Below are 16,390 nucleotides of genomic sequence, written 5' to 3' on the forward strand. Positions count from 1 at the left end.
AACATTCTGTTTTAGCTAGCTGAAAGGTATTGTTTGCGGGCATATACCACAGCCTTGAAAAAAAGCTTGCATGTGAATTTTCAGTCAAACTTTTGGTCAAATACACCTAAAACAATGTGTAGAATGTGAAATGTTGGTATAACGGTGCTACTTGAAGCCTGAAACCGATCGCCCATAAAAAATAAAATAAGAATAAAAAAAAAACAAAAAAAAAAACGAGCAAACAGCAGTAGCAGACGTCCTGACTGGGTTCTACGTTAGCATTTAGATCCCTCCAGAGTTTTGTGCACACGGTTTAGGTAAAAATGAAAAAGGTTGAGGTTTTACATTTAGTTCAGTATACCTGTTGCCTGTGTCTTTGTCTTTTGGGAAAATACTTTACACAAGTAATGGCTCAAAGAGGATTCCTTTTTTTTTTTTTTACTGTGCTGCAATTGTTTACTGGATTATTTGTGCCATTAATTAGTGTCAACTAATTTTTATTCAATCTCCGCACAGGATATGCTTGTGAAGATGGAATATGGGGGAGAGCAGAAGTGCGTTGAAGTTCCACAAAGGGATGAATGAAGGACATGCATATTGTATTGAAGAAATAAGTGATGAGAATTCTGTTATTTGCATTTACCATGTCAGACCTTTTGATAAACAAAATTCTAATGAAAGTGAGAACATGTACACTGTTACATCTTTCAGAAAATGTTTTGAAATTGTGGTGCACAGTTCAGAATAAATGTTTTTCAAAAACCATTGCATCTTTTTAGTAAATGTTTATTTCCAAAAGAAATTTCTAGAAGTTCAGAACAGTAAAATTCCCGCTTTTTAGAATGAATTAGAAGATAACTCTTACGTAGTTAAACTAAAATACTCTTTGAGAGTTAATATATAAACTCTTAACACCAAGTGTTAAATTATCAACTCCAGACAGATTTGGTGTTTAACACTAAATCAGAGTTAATGTACCAACTCTCCAAAAAGAGTTAAATTAACACTCTCTGGTGTGGACCCATATAGACACTTTAATAGTGTTGAAATCAAATCCGACAGTGTTAATTTGGACATGCTGGATTTGCTGTGTACCCTCCACAACATTCGAACCATTACATTGTTGCGATAGACAAAAACAGCCAAAACTATGAAAGCTATAGTGTGTACAGTTATTTTCTGTTGTTTTAACATAAAAAGATACAATTATCCATTACTCGTTTCTTTTTTTGTAAGAAATATGACCGAAAACACAATTAGCTAGCAGCTGATTCCTGCTGCCACAGTTGCATTCTGTTTCTGACAATATTTCAGGCAGTATGTGAAGAACACATTTGAACAGACAATATCATTTACAAAATGATATCATTATCTGTTCAAAGGTGAAGAACACTTTTGAACAATGATCTTTTACAAAATGAAAAAAAGACATGAACCATGAAACAGTTTCTGAATATTGTGATCAATTAATGATTATATTTGAATAAAAAACAAACAAACAACAAAATATACCCCACTTCCCTTTTATTTCTATGGCATCAATAATAGTGGCCTCAACAGGAGAATACAGCACCTTCCCTCTGTTTCCCTCTCTTAATTGCAGAATCAGACAAAAATACAGAATTACTTCAAAGATGATTACAGAAACTGTCATTGATCTGGATAAACATAAATATCCCGGATATGTAATAATTTCCAATTTTTAGAATATGCCTAATAAGGTGAACAACACACATTATTCTCCTTGTTCTCTTAAAGAGACAGAAAGGGTTTTAACAGCTGGTTGTTCAGTTTTTATCATAAACATCTTTTTGGAAAGATCTCTTTCTTCTACAGTATGCTGACCTCACAGGAGCCTGGCTGAAGTATCTGTAGAGTGACAACTAATTTCACAGCTTTTCTAAACCAGGGGTAGAACATAGCATAAATCAAAGGATTTAGACAGGAGTTAAAATAATACAGATAGATCACAATGGATGCAGATGAGCTGTTGAACAACTCGTTTCCAAAAAATGAAACAATGTAATATGGGCAGAAACATAATAGAAACACAAGAACAAGAACACCCAGAGTCCTGGCTGCTTTTAACTCTGATTTCTTTGCTGTTAGAGTCACTGAGAGCTGCAGTGTGACAGCTGTAACATGAGAGCGCATGGCACGGGCCTGAGACACAGCCACCACAAATACTCTCATATACAGAAATACGATGACAGTAACTGGAGCAATAAAAGTTAAAACAATGTCAGTGGTTCCTACAATGTAGTCTATGACAAATACACATTCTCCATAACAGGAAGTATGTCGTTCTCGTTGAAGCAGGTCGTCCTTTATAAATAGTATGTTGTAAAAAACCGAGCAGAGCCAACACAGACAGACGCAGAGTTTCACTCTTCTGTCAGTGATTCTGGTGGGGTAATGCAGAGGGTCACAAATAGCCACATAGCGGTCGACTGATATCAGCACCATAATGCCCACTGAGGCAGAGGTAATGACGAAGCATATATAACTATACAGAGAACATGTGAGTTGACCAAGAAACCAACAAGCTGTGTCTCGTAGGATTTTTGCTGGCATCAACAACAGACCAATGAGAAAGTCTGAGACAGCCAGAGAGAGGAGGAGGATGTTAGTGGGTGTGTGGAGCTGTCTGAAAGAAGAGAGAGAAATATCAAGAAGTCATTATTTCTATACTAAAACAATCTAAACAAACAAAATTATTACAGCTGTCCTATCCGAAAGTGTAGACAGTTGAAAGGGTAGTAGAGGATAGAATCTTTAGAGTTGCACATTATTGTCCGATAATAGTCTACCCATAAGATATAAATTAACTTAAATTTAGTCGTAATTAGTAGTAGAGTTGTAGTAGTAGTAAAGCCACAGCAGAAGTTTAAAAAAGTAAATCTCTGCCTGAAGTGGGAGACTGAGACAATGACGAGAAGGTTGAGAGCCACAGTTAGCAGAGAGACTGAAAACACCACAACGTAAGGGAGCAAAACTTGAGACAGAGATGTTTTAGGCTTCTTGCAGGAGATGTTGAAGAGTTGTGGAAAGCAGAGCTCTGCTTCGTCCTGGGTCTCCATCTTCACACACCTGCAGAGAGCTGCAGCTCTGGCATCAATGTGAGCAGAATATAACTGATCCTCACACCTTCTCTAAACTCCTCCCCTCATCATTCTTTCAGCGTCTGTAATGCCCCCTTCAGTGCACACTGAATCCAGGCTGACCACTTGCTGATAGTATTGTATTAATCTGGCAAGTAATTACTGACCACATCTAGCCCAATGTTCTTAGGGTTACATTAGTTTCTGAAAATGCTACATCCTAGTAACATTAGCTAACTAAAACTGCAAACTGCCTTTTTTGTAAATTAATGTGCTTTTCAAAATAAAGCAGCACCAAGCCCTGTTTGCACAGTCTTAGAGCAATGGCTGTAACCTACATCCTTATGATAACAGCAACTGCAACAATAAAGGTTAGAAAATAAAGCTTATTAGTCTCTGCAATGTACCATATGGGAATCACAAATTCTGTATGGCAGGAACCTTCCTGGTTGAATAAGATCATTTGTTACAAATACACTGCTGTAGAAAATACAACAGGTCCATGAATCACAGAAAAGGAGTGATAGGTTTGTAGCTTGAACCTATTCGCTGGAACGTTGAAGACAATATAATTACACAGCAAGCAAGACACGAAGTAGGCAAAGTTCTTCATGTTTCTCGTGCACGGGAGAGAACCGGACAAACGCCGTTCCTTCGCTTGACCCCAGTTGCTCTCGTCCGCTCCCCCGTAACACTGCTCTTTTATTGAGGTAACATGAATATGCATAGTATTAACATACGACGTCTACATACAAACAAAGAGTACCTTGCCTGTTTGTGTGTGTGTTTGCAGCCTGCTAAAGATCACACATCCTATCACTACACAATTGATTATACACCTCTAAGCATATATGTTTAAATATTTCTAAACATAAATGACAATCAACAATACAAAACCTAACAAGGAGTTTTACTCTTTCTGAGACTCAAGTGGGATAATGCAAAGGTTCACAAATAGAAACACTCATATTTTAGCACCATGTCTGCTAAAATATGAGTGTCTGCTGCAGAAATTCCCCAGACTTGCCTGCTTAGGTCCCATTCGGAAGCCCTGTGGACAGGCTACTCAGGACCTACATGTGCACATTGACACATTATTGCCAGTAGGGTGTGGACTAGAATTTTGCATAAAAAAGCTACTCTTAACCACTCCTTTAATCACTAGGAGTCACTACATAGTTAATTTGTCCTTAAGGCAGATGACCTTCCTGACATAACTGGAAAGGGATTTATGTTGCCTCTCAAGCTTGAACCAGAGATCTTTTGCTCCACAGCTGCTTCACAGGCCATCGTGGCTCAAGAGTTGGGTGTTCGCCTTATAATCGGAAGGTTGCTGGTTCGAGCCCCGGCTCGGACAGTCTCGGTCGTTGTGTCCTTGGGCAAGACACTTCACCTGTTGCCTAATGGTGGTCAGAGGGCCCGGCGGCAGCCTCGCCTCTGTCAGTGCACCCCAGGGTGGCTGTGGCTACAATGTAGCTTGCCATCACCAGTGTGTGAATGGGTGCATGACTGGATGCGTAAAGCGCTTTGGGGTCCTTAGGGACTAGTAAAGCGCTATACAAATACAGGCCATTTACCATTTAAAATGTAAATCACTAAACTCGGGAGCAACTAGCCTTCAAAAAGTAAAAACAAAAGTTAGTCTCACTTGGACTGTAGCTTTGACTTCTTGAGTTGTTTTGTAGTATATCAGTAAGATCTTTACTAAGCTTTTGAATCATTTGCCTTCTATCAGCCACATATTTCTAAGAAGTTTCATCTTCTCCACAATAGTCATATTTCCCTGTATGGTGTTTCCTTATTATAAACAATGTATACCCTTGATCTCCCATGGTGACTAGGTGTGGGTAAACTGGGGGACTGTTTTGGCAAGGCAGGGCAAACTTACTCCAAGAGTTATGCTTCTCTCACTCTTTGTCAGAGTTCCTGGGTCATTGACACAGTACCCCTTTATTGTGTCTCTGTCCATTATGTTTAGTTCTACTTCCTGTGTGTTATTAGTCAGATTCAGTTCAGCTGTGTACTCACCTGTCTCTTGTCATCATCACTAGCCTGCAGGGGTGGATTTAGAGAAATTTCCTTCAACTAGCATGAAAATCAGATGGGGTGCCAAAATCAGAGACATTTTTTTACACATATGCATTTGTTAAATTCTGTAATATGTATTAAATTTGGTTAAAATACATACAATGCAGTAAGTATGCAAGTGTTTCATATAAACAAAATATGTAAATCAATTTTTTGTCCAGATAATTAAAAATTTCAGTTACATAAAACATGTGAATTTTGATTTTATCTACTGTGTAGCGTATATACTAAATAATTATGTACCCCAATAAGTATAAAATCCAGAAAGCTGCACAACATGAGGTGGTTCATTTAAAAACAAAGTCTAATTTACATTTTACACTCATTTTTTTAAATGAAAAATAATCACATTATTACATTCTTACATTTACACAAAATGTCAGGCATGTAATGTATTCACTTTCATGGATACATTTTTCACTAAAAGTGTGAACCAAATTTTTCATGATTTATTGGGTTTTATTGAACCCTCTGGGGTCCAGGGTATAATTGACCACTTTTAACAACTTGTTTGTTTTACCTTTACATCTTTTTCCCCCTTGCCTTGTTTGGTATCACTATTTTCAGCACAATCTCTCATGTCTGAATTTACAGTTATTTTTTCAGTGATATACTGTATTAATACAATTGATCTAAAATCACACAAAAAAACAAAATCGAGGTCGGCTCTGGTGCTGCCACGTGAACCGATTCGTCTCAACCTGTGGCCATGTGGCCTCCCACCAGAACTATTTCATTTTGGACTCTTCACAATAAACACCGTCCACATCCTCAATAAACCCGCGACTCCTGCGTTTGGGTCCTTTCTTCTCCAGCAACAAGGTTGACACTCCTCTACCTTTCTGGCTTATTCTGTGTTTTTATTAGTTTGTTTTTTCCCCCCCACCTTTCTCTCCATTTAGATTACTTAAACAATATGTACACAGATGGAAACATATGGCACATTGTAAATGATACAGTAATTTATTTTAACAACACCACACTGGAAAAAAGTGAAAAATATATAATATTTTTTCTTTATTCATGCTGTAATTAATTTTGTTCCGCTGTATTCTGGTGTGTGTGGTGCCTTCTCCAGTAGAGGCCAGCAATGACGCATCAGAGATTTTGTTTTCCCAGGAAAAGACTCTCAATCTATTCTGAAAACAACCACATGTCTTGATATAGTATTCTCCCATCATTAAACTTCACCTGCATATCTTTTTTGTGTGTAATTTTCAGATAGAAAATAGGATCTCAATGATGACCAGCATTTGAACTGGAAGCAGTAGAATGATTAGTTAATTGCAAACTTAATTCCCTGAAGCTGTGTAAAAACAAAAAACAAAAAAACACCAAAAAACCCAGAGATGGAATTATTTGCACATCTCATAAACACATATAGTATTTGTAATAGAACAGAAAAAATACAGAATACATTAAATGTGAAATCTGAATTCTGCACTTTAAATACATCTTGTATATTTGATTCAGAATCCACTGCGGTGGTCTCCAGAGGAAACATTACAAAAAAATAATGCATCATTGTCCAAAACTTGGGGACCTAACTGTAGGTCATTTAACACATGAAATAGTTGATTTATGCAATTGCAACTTTCCTGGATAAAATTTAGGTTAGACCATGCAATAATCTCTCTTACTGTTCTTTAGTACAGTAAAGTAAGTCCTCCTAGTCATCAATATTGAGATGGCTGTAGCTCAGGAGGTTGAGCAGGTCATCGACTAATCAGAAGGTTAGTGGTTTTGTCCTCTGTCTGCTCCTGCTTAAATAGCCTTGGGCAATTTACTGAACTCAGTCGCTCGTGAACACTAATCATCAGATTAGCCTACACTAAAAAAAACAGGTTGCTAAAAAGGGTGCTAAAAGAATAAATGAAACTGAGGATGGCCCAAAGATATCACTGAAAGAAAAGCCACATATTTTAAGATTTGGGATCTTATGTTCTTGTACTCTATAAATTCAAAAACTAACGAGAATTGTTTTAAGTGGTTTCTACTCTTATTTTAGGTTATCCTCTTTACACTTTCTCATGCAAAATATGTGACTTTGACTGTACCATCCAGAGAAAATAAATAACATTTCATTTACTCAAATGCTTCTTATAGAACTATATGTCCCATATACTGAAGTAAAATGACAGACATAAAACTTATATTCACTTTCAGTCCATATTCACATGCCTAATGCAGTCACTGTGTTTCCTTTTTAAGTAAAAGTTTAATTAAATGTTAAAGAATATAGATAAAGTAAAAACATATCAATACAACATACAACATATCAGACTATGCACTTCTAGAAGGTTGGAGAACACTTGACTTAAATTCTTGATTTTCTAAAATTGCTTATGATACCATGTGTACACATTTTGATCAATTCAAAAGCACTCTTTTGGAGAGAGCATTCCAAGTTTCTACTAGATGAGATCCACACAAGGGGAAAAATGTCTGTCATGAAGGGTTGATTTTGCGGGCTATATACCCAATCAAAATGCACTAACTTGTCTCAATGTATGAGATCTGATTAAAATAATTAAAAGCATAACACATGCCTCCACACACTACGATGACTGGTCACCCTAAGTGCAGCATTAAACTTCTACTACGAATATTTTGTGGAGTCGGATCTTATTATTTCTGCATTTTGCTGACTTCACGTGTACAAGACAGCACTACCTGTACCATAAATGTCAAAAATAAGCAAACAGTTTATTGTTATAAAATGAAGTCAACAAGATTAAGATTTTTTATTACGAGCTGAACCTGAAAACAACTGTTTAAATGTTTTGATCTGTTTACAAAATACTTACCTCACTGGAGCCAGGCTGCAGTATCTGTAGAGTGACAACTAGTTTCACAGCTTTTCTAAACCAGGGGTAGAACATAGCATAGATCAAAGGGTTTAGACATGAGTTTAAACCAAACAGATAGGCCACAAAAGAAGCAGATGAACTATTGATGAATTCTTCTCCTACAAGAGAAACACAGTAATAAGGGCAGAAACACATTAGAAACACAAGAACAAGAACACCCAGAGTCCTGGCTGCTTTTAGTTCAGACTTTTTTGTTAGCGTCATTGGAAGGTGATTTCTGACAGCTGTAGCATGAGAGCGCATAGAGCGGGCCTGAGACACAGCCACCACAAATACTCTCATATACAGAACTATGATGACAGTAACTGGTACAATGAAGGTTAAAATGAGGTCAACAACTCCTGCAATGTATTGAACAACAACGACACATTTTCCATAGCAGGAATTTTGTTTTCTTCTTTGATGCAGGTCATCTCTTACAAGGAAACAGCTGAAGGTGATGGAGCAGAGCCAACAGAGACAAACACAGAGTTGAACTCTTCTGTCAGTGATCCTGATGGGGTAATTCAAAGGGTCACAAATAGCCACATAGCGGTCAGCTGATATCAGCACCATAATGCCCACTGAGGCAGAGGTAACAGTCAAGGACACAAAAATATACATTAAACATGTGGGCTGACCAAGAAACCAACAGGCTGTACTTCGGAGGATTTCTGCAGGTGACAATAGGAGGCCAACAAGAAAGTCTGAGACAGCCAGAGAGAGGAGCAGGATGTTAGTGGGTGTGTGAAGCTGCCTGCAAGGAGACAGAAAAATAACAATTCCTCAAACCTCTATAATGAAACAAGCCAAAGAGCTATTAAGTGTCACACAGCAGCATATTATCAACGTCAAACTGATTCAGAACATAGTATTACTTATAAGACAATGAGTATAGTATGTTTTCTGGTGCCAAAGTAAAAATGATGAAATGTAAATATTCTCAAGTATAAATCTGTACATATGAAGAATCTATTACTAGCTAATTACTAATTACTAGCTCAAATACTTGAAACACTAGAATAGTGTAGCTAGTAAAACAAAAGCGTTGTTTCTGCCTGAAGTGGGAGACTGAGATGATGACAAGCAAGTTGAGAGCCACTGTCAGAAAAGAAACTGAGGACAATACAATATGAAGGAAAACAGCTTTGGACCGAGCAATGGCAGGCTTTTTGCAGGACATGTTGAAGAGTTGTGGAAAGCAGAGCTCAGATTTTTCCTGTGTGCCCATCGTCACAGACTAGTGAAGAACTGCAGCTCTGGTCGCAGCATTATGAACAAAAATTAATTTCACAAGTAGCTGATACTCCTCCTCTCAACTCCACCCTTTCTTTCCCCCATTGTTTGTTGGATATTGATGCCTCCTCCCTTCAGACATGAGACCTATAATATTCTTTTTACCCACAGTCCTGCCCCTGTCACTGTTTCTCTGTCCTACCTCTCTATACTTTTAGTTAAGATATACGAGTAACTAATTCTTCTCTTCATTATGAGTCGTGCATTTGGGAAGAGAATCCAAATGTAGGACTCACAAATAATAATAATGGATTGGATTTATGTAGCGCTTTTCTTTTTTTTTTCTTTTTTTTTTGTCCCGTTTGGATCTATAGCCATCAGAATTGTTGTCTTAAGGCCAAGAAAGATGCCAAGCGGATTTATTTTACCAAGTGGATCATCATGGCCTTGCCATATTGGTCCATTTGATTGACCTTTATTATAATTAGGAATTTATTTTATTTTCAGTTGCTACAAACGGGACAGACATGACTGTGGGATAGGACAGGGGGAAAGAATGAAAGAAAGAGAGGGAGAGAAAGAAAGAAAACCAAAGGGGAGAAGAGACGGTGAGAAGGGGGGGGAAGAGAGAAAAAAACAAAAACAAAAACAAAAAACACCTGGGTCACCTGTATGGAGAAAAAAAAAAAACAGAGGGGAAAGCAAACAACAAAGAGCAACATAATAAGAAAAAAAAGCACCATTACAATAAACTAGCTAGCAGTAGATATCAATAGTTACTAAATAATAAACGATATTGTGCAGTACGCAAGATAGACAGCGCACAGTGTGCTTTGAGGCAGCAGCCAAGAAAGCTGTAGTCCGCGTCTGTGAATACCCATGTGTGCATACCTGTGTGGATCAGCATGCTTGCATTCCAAAGGTTTCTCCATGTAACGATCTGCTAGGGAGTGTGGGGAGCCAAAGCCCTGTCCTCTATGGTATCAAGCAGGTATGGAGGAGATCAAAACTCCAGACATCCAGAGTCCCCCAGAACACAAGAGACCAAGGAAGACCCACAGAGGGGCAGCCGCGCCACTGTCCCAGTAAGAGCTAAGGAGAGTCCCAGATGAGGGCTCATTCAGCAGCCGCGGAGCAGAAGTCAGGGGGAGTTGCAGTGACGCGCCCGTGAGCTCCGCCGGCAGCCAGCCGTGCCTGAGTGACCGAGCCCCAGGCCGAGAGGCCGGGGGCACCCCACCTCCGAAGTGGCCCGAGCGAGCCCCAATAAGCGGCCGCCAAGGAGTGAGCCGGTGTGTACCCGGACGCCCACCCCCAGATACAAAGAACCACCAACGCACTGACACCTGAGGGAGTCCGCCACCGGCAGGGGAAGTGGTGGTGGGTGGAGATAGGCCTCCAAACCTTGGAGGGCCCGAGATGTCCCCAGAGAGGTGGCGTCTGATACCCAACCTGACATATAGACACAGACATACAGGCACACACAGACACAAACATCCATTCCCACCCTCATGCTCTCATATGCACTTACTCCACACTCAACCAACGTGGAGACAGACATAAAGAGACGCTGTATACACGATCACACTCCCCAAGTGTACTCTACGAACCGGGTCTAGGTACCCTTGCCCCTGGAGGGGGGAACTGCACCCAGACCCAGGTGGTGTTACCCTTTTCCCTGCGGTGGGGAGAGGCAGACCGCCCCGACTCCGCAGCAGCAGGGAGGCCCCACACCCCAGACCGCAGTCGGACGGCCAACTCCTCCCAGCCCCCCCGCTCCAGCAGGCCGCAGAGAATGGGGGTGGAAGAAGACTCCAAACCTCCCTCCACCCGCTCATTGTAGTGTTGATGCATGTGTGTTCTAAGGTGCAATTAAAACCCAGGAGGGCATGGAGCTACCTGCCAGAGAGCAGCAGGTAAGCGCATAGTCCCTCCTGCTAGCCCTCAATGTCTACGTGTATTTAAAATTGAGAGGTGGGCAACGATGCCAGGGGTGAGGTGTACACCCTGATGGTAACTTGGACTCCGTGTATCGTGCCCACCCCCAAGATCCTATATGTATGTGTAATGAGGGTGTGAGTAATGTGAATGTCTAAGTTGTGGGATAAAATTGAGGCAGAGGCAGCCAGAAGGGGACAGAGGGGGGGGTAGCCTCCTCTGCACCCTGGTGACATACCCCTACTCCAAGGCCCTGCATGTGTGGGTGGTTGTGGTGGAGCGGGAAGAGGGAGGCAGCTGGAGATGGGGAGGGAAGGAAGGGAGGGGCAGGTGACCCCTCCCTGGGGCCAGCTCCCCCACTGACCCCAGTAGGCACTCCCATACTCCGCGACCCGCCAGGGAAAGGGGGCTCAGGCCCATCCAGACCGGGGCCCAGCGCAGCAGCGCCCCCCGGCCCCACAGAGCCCGGGACAGTCCACCCAACCCCACCACAGAGAAAACTGCACCCACCCCACCATCCACTCATCTTCCAGACTACATGAGACAATAGACGCCCAGGCTGAGATCTTCCTCCACCTCTCCTGTATCTCCCCCTCCTGCAGAGAGTTCCTGAGGGGAGGAAAGCTCCTGCAAGGTGTGACAATCTCCCCCACCAGTTGAAGAGCCCCACAGGTGGCTCGACACACCGGCGGCACCCTGCGCCAGGGATGGGCCCCCATGCACCCACCCGCCCACAACCCCGGCAACACACAAACCAGGACCCAGGGCCCGGCCAGGGCCCCGGCCCAGAGACGGAGCGCCCCCAGACCCTCACACCCATCCCGGACCCACCCAGGGGCAGACAGGCTACCAGGTCAGTAACCCACGTCCATCAGCACAGACCCTCCCCTAGCCCCGCTGCACGCAGCCACGAGGAAATAGTCAGAAAAGAGCCCCCAACCGGACATGACCGCTACCCCGGGTTGAGCCCCCCAAGGAAGATGCCGCCGGGGAACCCCCCGACGCCCTAAGCCTGTCCCTACCCCCACACCAATCACAACATTGAAGGCGGGACCAAACTATGACCCCCCACCCCCACTAGGTGATGGAGCTGATCAAAGGAGCCCAGAGCAATTGATCTGATGTGGTGGCAGAGGCTGTATCAAAACTAATGTAATCTAATAGATAATTTCTATATTGGTTAGAATTAAGATTGTTTTTATTTTTCCAGTTCATGAGGACAGTTTTCTTGGCTATGCATAGGGCAGTGAAAACCATATGGGCTATATTCTTTTCTGAAGTGACATTATCTAAGCTGCCCAACAAACACACTAAAGGGGAAGTTGGAATGTTACATTTCAGACACTTTGATAAGTCTTCACATATCTCGCGCCAAAACTTCTGCACTGGTGGACAGAACCAAAGAGCGTGAATGTAATTGTCTGGTGTATTGCTTTGACAGTGTGAGCAGTTGTTGGAAGATGTAAAGTCCAAGAGTAAGGAAATGTGCCGCACTTTTGTAATTCAACTTGACTGAGGTTAAATTTCTTTTTTATTATGGATTTAATTTGTTGATATTCTAAAAATCTTTTCTTGTTGACCCCATATTGTGCAACTAGTCTGTCAAATGGGATAAATTCTGTTCCCTCTAATATATGTTCTAAGTATTTAATTCCTTTACAACTCCATTCTGGGAAATTAATCATATTATTGTTTTGTAATATGTCAGGGTTATTCCAGATAGGTGTACGTTTGCATGGGATTAGTGAAGACTCCGTTATTTTTAGAAACTCCCACCATGCTGTCAGAGAGAAGCTGATGTTGATACTTTTAAAGCATTCATGTCTTTTGATGTTTGAGCTAATAAATGGTAGGTCTGAAATCTCTAGATCCTTGCATAGTGCCTGTTCAACATCTAGCCAGGGCTCATCTAAGAAGGTATGTTTTGACCATTCTGAGATGAACTGAAGCCTGTTGGCTAAGAAGTATTGGTGAAAATTAGGCAGGTCTAATCCTCCTCTATCCTTGGTTCTTTGTAGCGTTTTTAAGCTGATACGCGGGGGTTTATCTTTCCAAAGGAATTTGGAAATATATGAATCCAGAGATCTGAACCAATCTTGTGATGGTTTGTTAGGGATCATCAAAAATAAGTAATTTATTTTTGGCAAGATCATCATTTTTATAGTGGCGACCCTTCCCATGAGTGATATGGGTAAAGATTTCCATCTAGTCAGATCGCCTTCTACTTTCTTTAGAAGTGGGATGTGGTTTAATTTAGTCAAGTCTGAAAGCTTAGGAGAAACATTAATACCTAAATATTTAATATTTCCGGATTGCAGTGGGGCAGAGGAAGAATTATGGAAGGAGCAGTTAATGGGGAGAACTGTAGATTTTGGCCAGTTAATTGAATAATCTGAAACTCTTGAAAACCAGTTTATTAGAGTAATTACCTCAGAGAGGTTGGTTTGTGTGTTTTGCAGAAAAAGCAACCCATCATCCGCATAGAGACTGATTTTATGTTCTATGTTCTTACATTTTATGCCCTTAATTGTTGTAGTCTGTCTAAATGCTGCTGCTAGAGGTTTGATAAAAATTGCAAAAAGTGAAGGGGAGAGTGGGCATCCCTGTCTGGTGCCCCTCAGGAGACAGAAGCTGGAGGATGTCTGGTCATTTGTTCTGATACGAGCTGTTGGGGAATTGTATAATATTCTTATCCAGTTTATAAAAGAGTTTCCGAAACCAAATTTGTGTAAAGTTGCGAATAAAAATTTCTAGTTAACTCTGTCAAATGCTTTTTCTGCATCTAGAGATAATATTATGGTTTCGATGTTTTTATTGTATGAGTAGTCTATTAAATTAAGTAATCTACGAGTGTTTGTTGAGGAGTGCCGACCTTTTATGAAACCAGTTTGGTCAGGATGAATTAAGAGGGGGGTTATGTAGCGCTTTTCAAGGCACCCAAAGCGCTTTACAATGCCATTATTCATTCACTCTCACATTCACACACTGGTGGAGGCAAGCTACAGTTATAGCCACAGCTGCCCCAAAAATGTTTTATAAATTGGAATGCAAAAATACATAAACAAATAAAACAAAACCCAAAATGGTAAAACAAATTTAAATCATTCAATATAAACAATGAAGATGAGATGTTAGGTAATATCTGACAAGTCATGTCTAACGTGACAATAATCACACAGGAGGATAACAAGACACAGCTGAAACTAATAAAGGTAGCCAGACAAGCCAAGTAAAACTACATATAAGACACAGGAGATATACACAATAACCATCAGCAAGAACCCTAATCCTAACCCATGAGACACAGACTCAAAGTAAAACAGGAAACATAACACAGAGACACAGACCTGACAAGGAGATACAGCTGACAGAAACCAGAAGACTAAGAACTCTTAGGCTACATTCACACTGCAGGCGAAAGCGCATCAAATCCGATTTTTTTGACCCTATGTGACCCATATCTGATCATGGTATGACAGTGTGAACAGCACAAATCCGATATTTTCGAATCCGATCTGGGTCACTTTTGTATGTGGTACTGATACATATCCGATGTTTTAGAAAGCGACTGCTGTTTGAACGGTCATGTCGCATTAAATCCGTCACTTTTACGTCACTGACACAAGACAGACGCCAATTATCAGCGCCGGAGAAGACATCGCGAACGCTTCCTGGCCATCCAGCGTAGATGTCAGTGAAACTGTTGGGAAGACAACGTTGGAGAAACGTGAACATTTTATTTATACTGTATAATCTGCAGATTCTGACAGAAATCTGCAACTATCCTTTGAAGCACCGCTCCTCTCTAAAACAGCAATAAGGATAATCATTAGGTTATTTACATTATTATGTAAATAACAAAATAACTTAAAGCAAAAATTGGGAAACGTAAAGTCCGAAGTCTTTATATTAAGGGCCATCAGTCAAATACTGTTTGCTCTGGGTCTGAACAGAGCGTGTTGTGTGTGACATCTTCTTTTGCGCATGCAGGCCGCTTTGAGCGTTCACACTAGAGAGCGTTTGCTGTTGCATTTTATTTGTAGTGTGAACAAGCAGACAAAAAAATCGGATTTGATCAAAAAATCGGAATTGAGCATTAACACCTGCAGTATGAACGTAGCCTTACACTGAATCCAAAAGACTAGAAATGATAAATACTGACAAAATCAAAGTTCAATAATAATGCAGCACTCAAAACACTGAGTCAATGACCCTGGTACACTAACAGCTTAAGAGAGGAGAAAAATGTGGATTTCTGCATCAGCCTGAAAGAAGACATAAATATGTAATAAAATATAATTAAAACAAAAATTAGAGATGGCACGATACCACTTTTTAATGTCCGATATCGATATCATAAATTTGGATATCTGCCGATACCGATATGAATACGATATAGCGTATTTTGTAATCAATAAAACTTTTTTTTTTATAAATATCTTGCTGCATTTTGTATAAGTTCATACGCAAGTTTTGGAAAAACAAGAGACTGAAGCTATTCTGTTATACCTGTATGCAAAAATTCCACTCCGCCCAAAACATTTTATAGTTCAGCAACACTGATCAATCAAATAAACTTAAACCTACACCATCCTCCCTATTCTGGCATTTTAAAGAGTACTTACCTACCTAACTAGCAGGATCCCAGTGAAAATATTAGGGAACCACCCCCCGCCCTTAATGGATGTAATCAACTTTCATTTAATGCAAGTGTAAAACAAATGCACAGAAATCAATTATTTTTCTACAATAATTTAATAGATTCCACATCTTTCTTCAACAGAATTGCAGACTTCCTTTCCTTCCCAAAGGAAAAAGTACTATAGCTTAGGGCTGCACGATTTTGCATAAAATGAGAATCACGATTTCTTTGGCTTAGAATTGAGATCACGATTCTCTTTTCCAGTATAAGTATTTAATTAACTTCATTTAACTTTAATTAACTTTATTTCACTCACTATGTAACTGTATTACAATCATTCACTGCAAGGTTTTAAAGGTACCGTATTTTCACGACCATAAGGCGCACTTAAAAGTCTTAGATTTTCTTCAAAAAGTGCGGCGCGCCCTATAGCGCAGTGCGCCCTGTGTGTTGTAAGGAGGACGTAGTAGAGAACACCATGAGAACGTTAAAGGGTGAAGTGTGGGCGTTGATCGTATATACCGGGACAATCGCACATACCTGTATAAAAGAACAGG

At 40.5% G+C, this 16,390-nt stretch overlaps 2 protein-coding genes across 3 annotated transcripts; both read right to left on the reverse strand.

Annotated features, from left to right (window-relative positions):
• Positions 1 to 1,812: 1,812 nt before the first annotated feature.
• LOC309691009 (trace amine-associated receptor 13c-like) lies at positions 1,813 to 3,062 on the reverse strand (the record flags this gene model as incomplete). Its single annotated transcript, XM_082508536.1, has 2 exons — positions 1,813 to 2,629; positions 2,890 to 3,062. The coding sequence occupies 2 exons, from the start codon at positions 3,060 to 3,062 to the stop codon at positions 1,813 to 1,815; spliced, it is 990 nt and encodes a 329-aa protein (XP_082364662.1).
• Positions 3,063 to 6,514: 3,452 nt separating this feature from the next.
• LOC309691024 (trace amine-associated receptor 13c-like) lies at positions 6,515 to 10,320 on the reverse strand. Of its 2 annotated transcripts, none has more exons than XM_082508552.1 (2): positions 10,148 to 10,320; positions 6,515 to 8,777 (listed from the first exon to the last, which is right to left on the reverse strand). In XM_082508552.1, the coding sequence occupies exons 1-2, from the start codon at positions 10,186 to 10,188 to the stop codon at positions 7,964 to 7,966; spliced, it is 855 nt and encodes a 284-aa protein (XP_082364678.1). In that variant the 5' UTR covers positions 10,189 to 10,320; the 3' UTR covers positions 6,515 to 7,963. The 2 variants fall into 2 exon arrangements, with proteins under 2 accessions (XP_082364678.1, XP_082364677.1); XM_082508551.1 differs by lacking the exon at positions 10,148 to 10,320 and adding an exon at positions 9,175 to 10,034.
• Between the last annotated feature and the right edge of the window lie 6,070 nt (positions 10,321 to 16,390).

The sequence above is a fragment of the Aulonocara stuartgranti genome (assembly GCF_965226115.1).
Source record: "Aulonocara stuartgranti genome assembly, chromosome: 16".
Lineage (NCBI taxonomy): Eukaryota > Metazoa > Chordata > Actinopteri > Cichliformes > Cichlidae > Aulonocara > Aulonocara stuartgranti.

Bases quoted from the DNA above. Each gene is read 5' to 3' on its own strand.
- LOC309691024 (XM_082508551.1), bottom strand. From the start codon at position 9,251: ATGGGCACACAGGAAAAATCTGAGCTCTGCTTTCCACAACTCTTCAAC. The intron at 8,778-9,174 runs GTCCAAAGCTGT...GTCTCCTTGCAG, and splicing joins AAAAAGCCTGCCATTGCTCG to GCAGCTTCACACACCCACTA.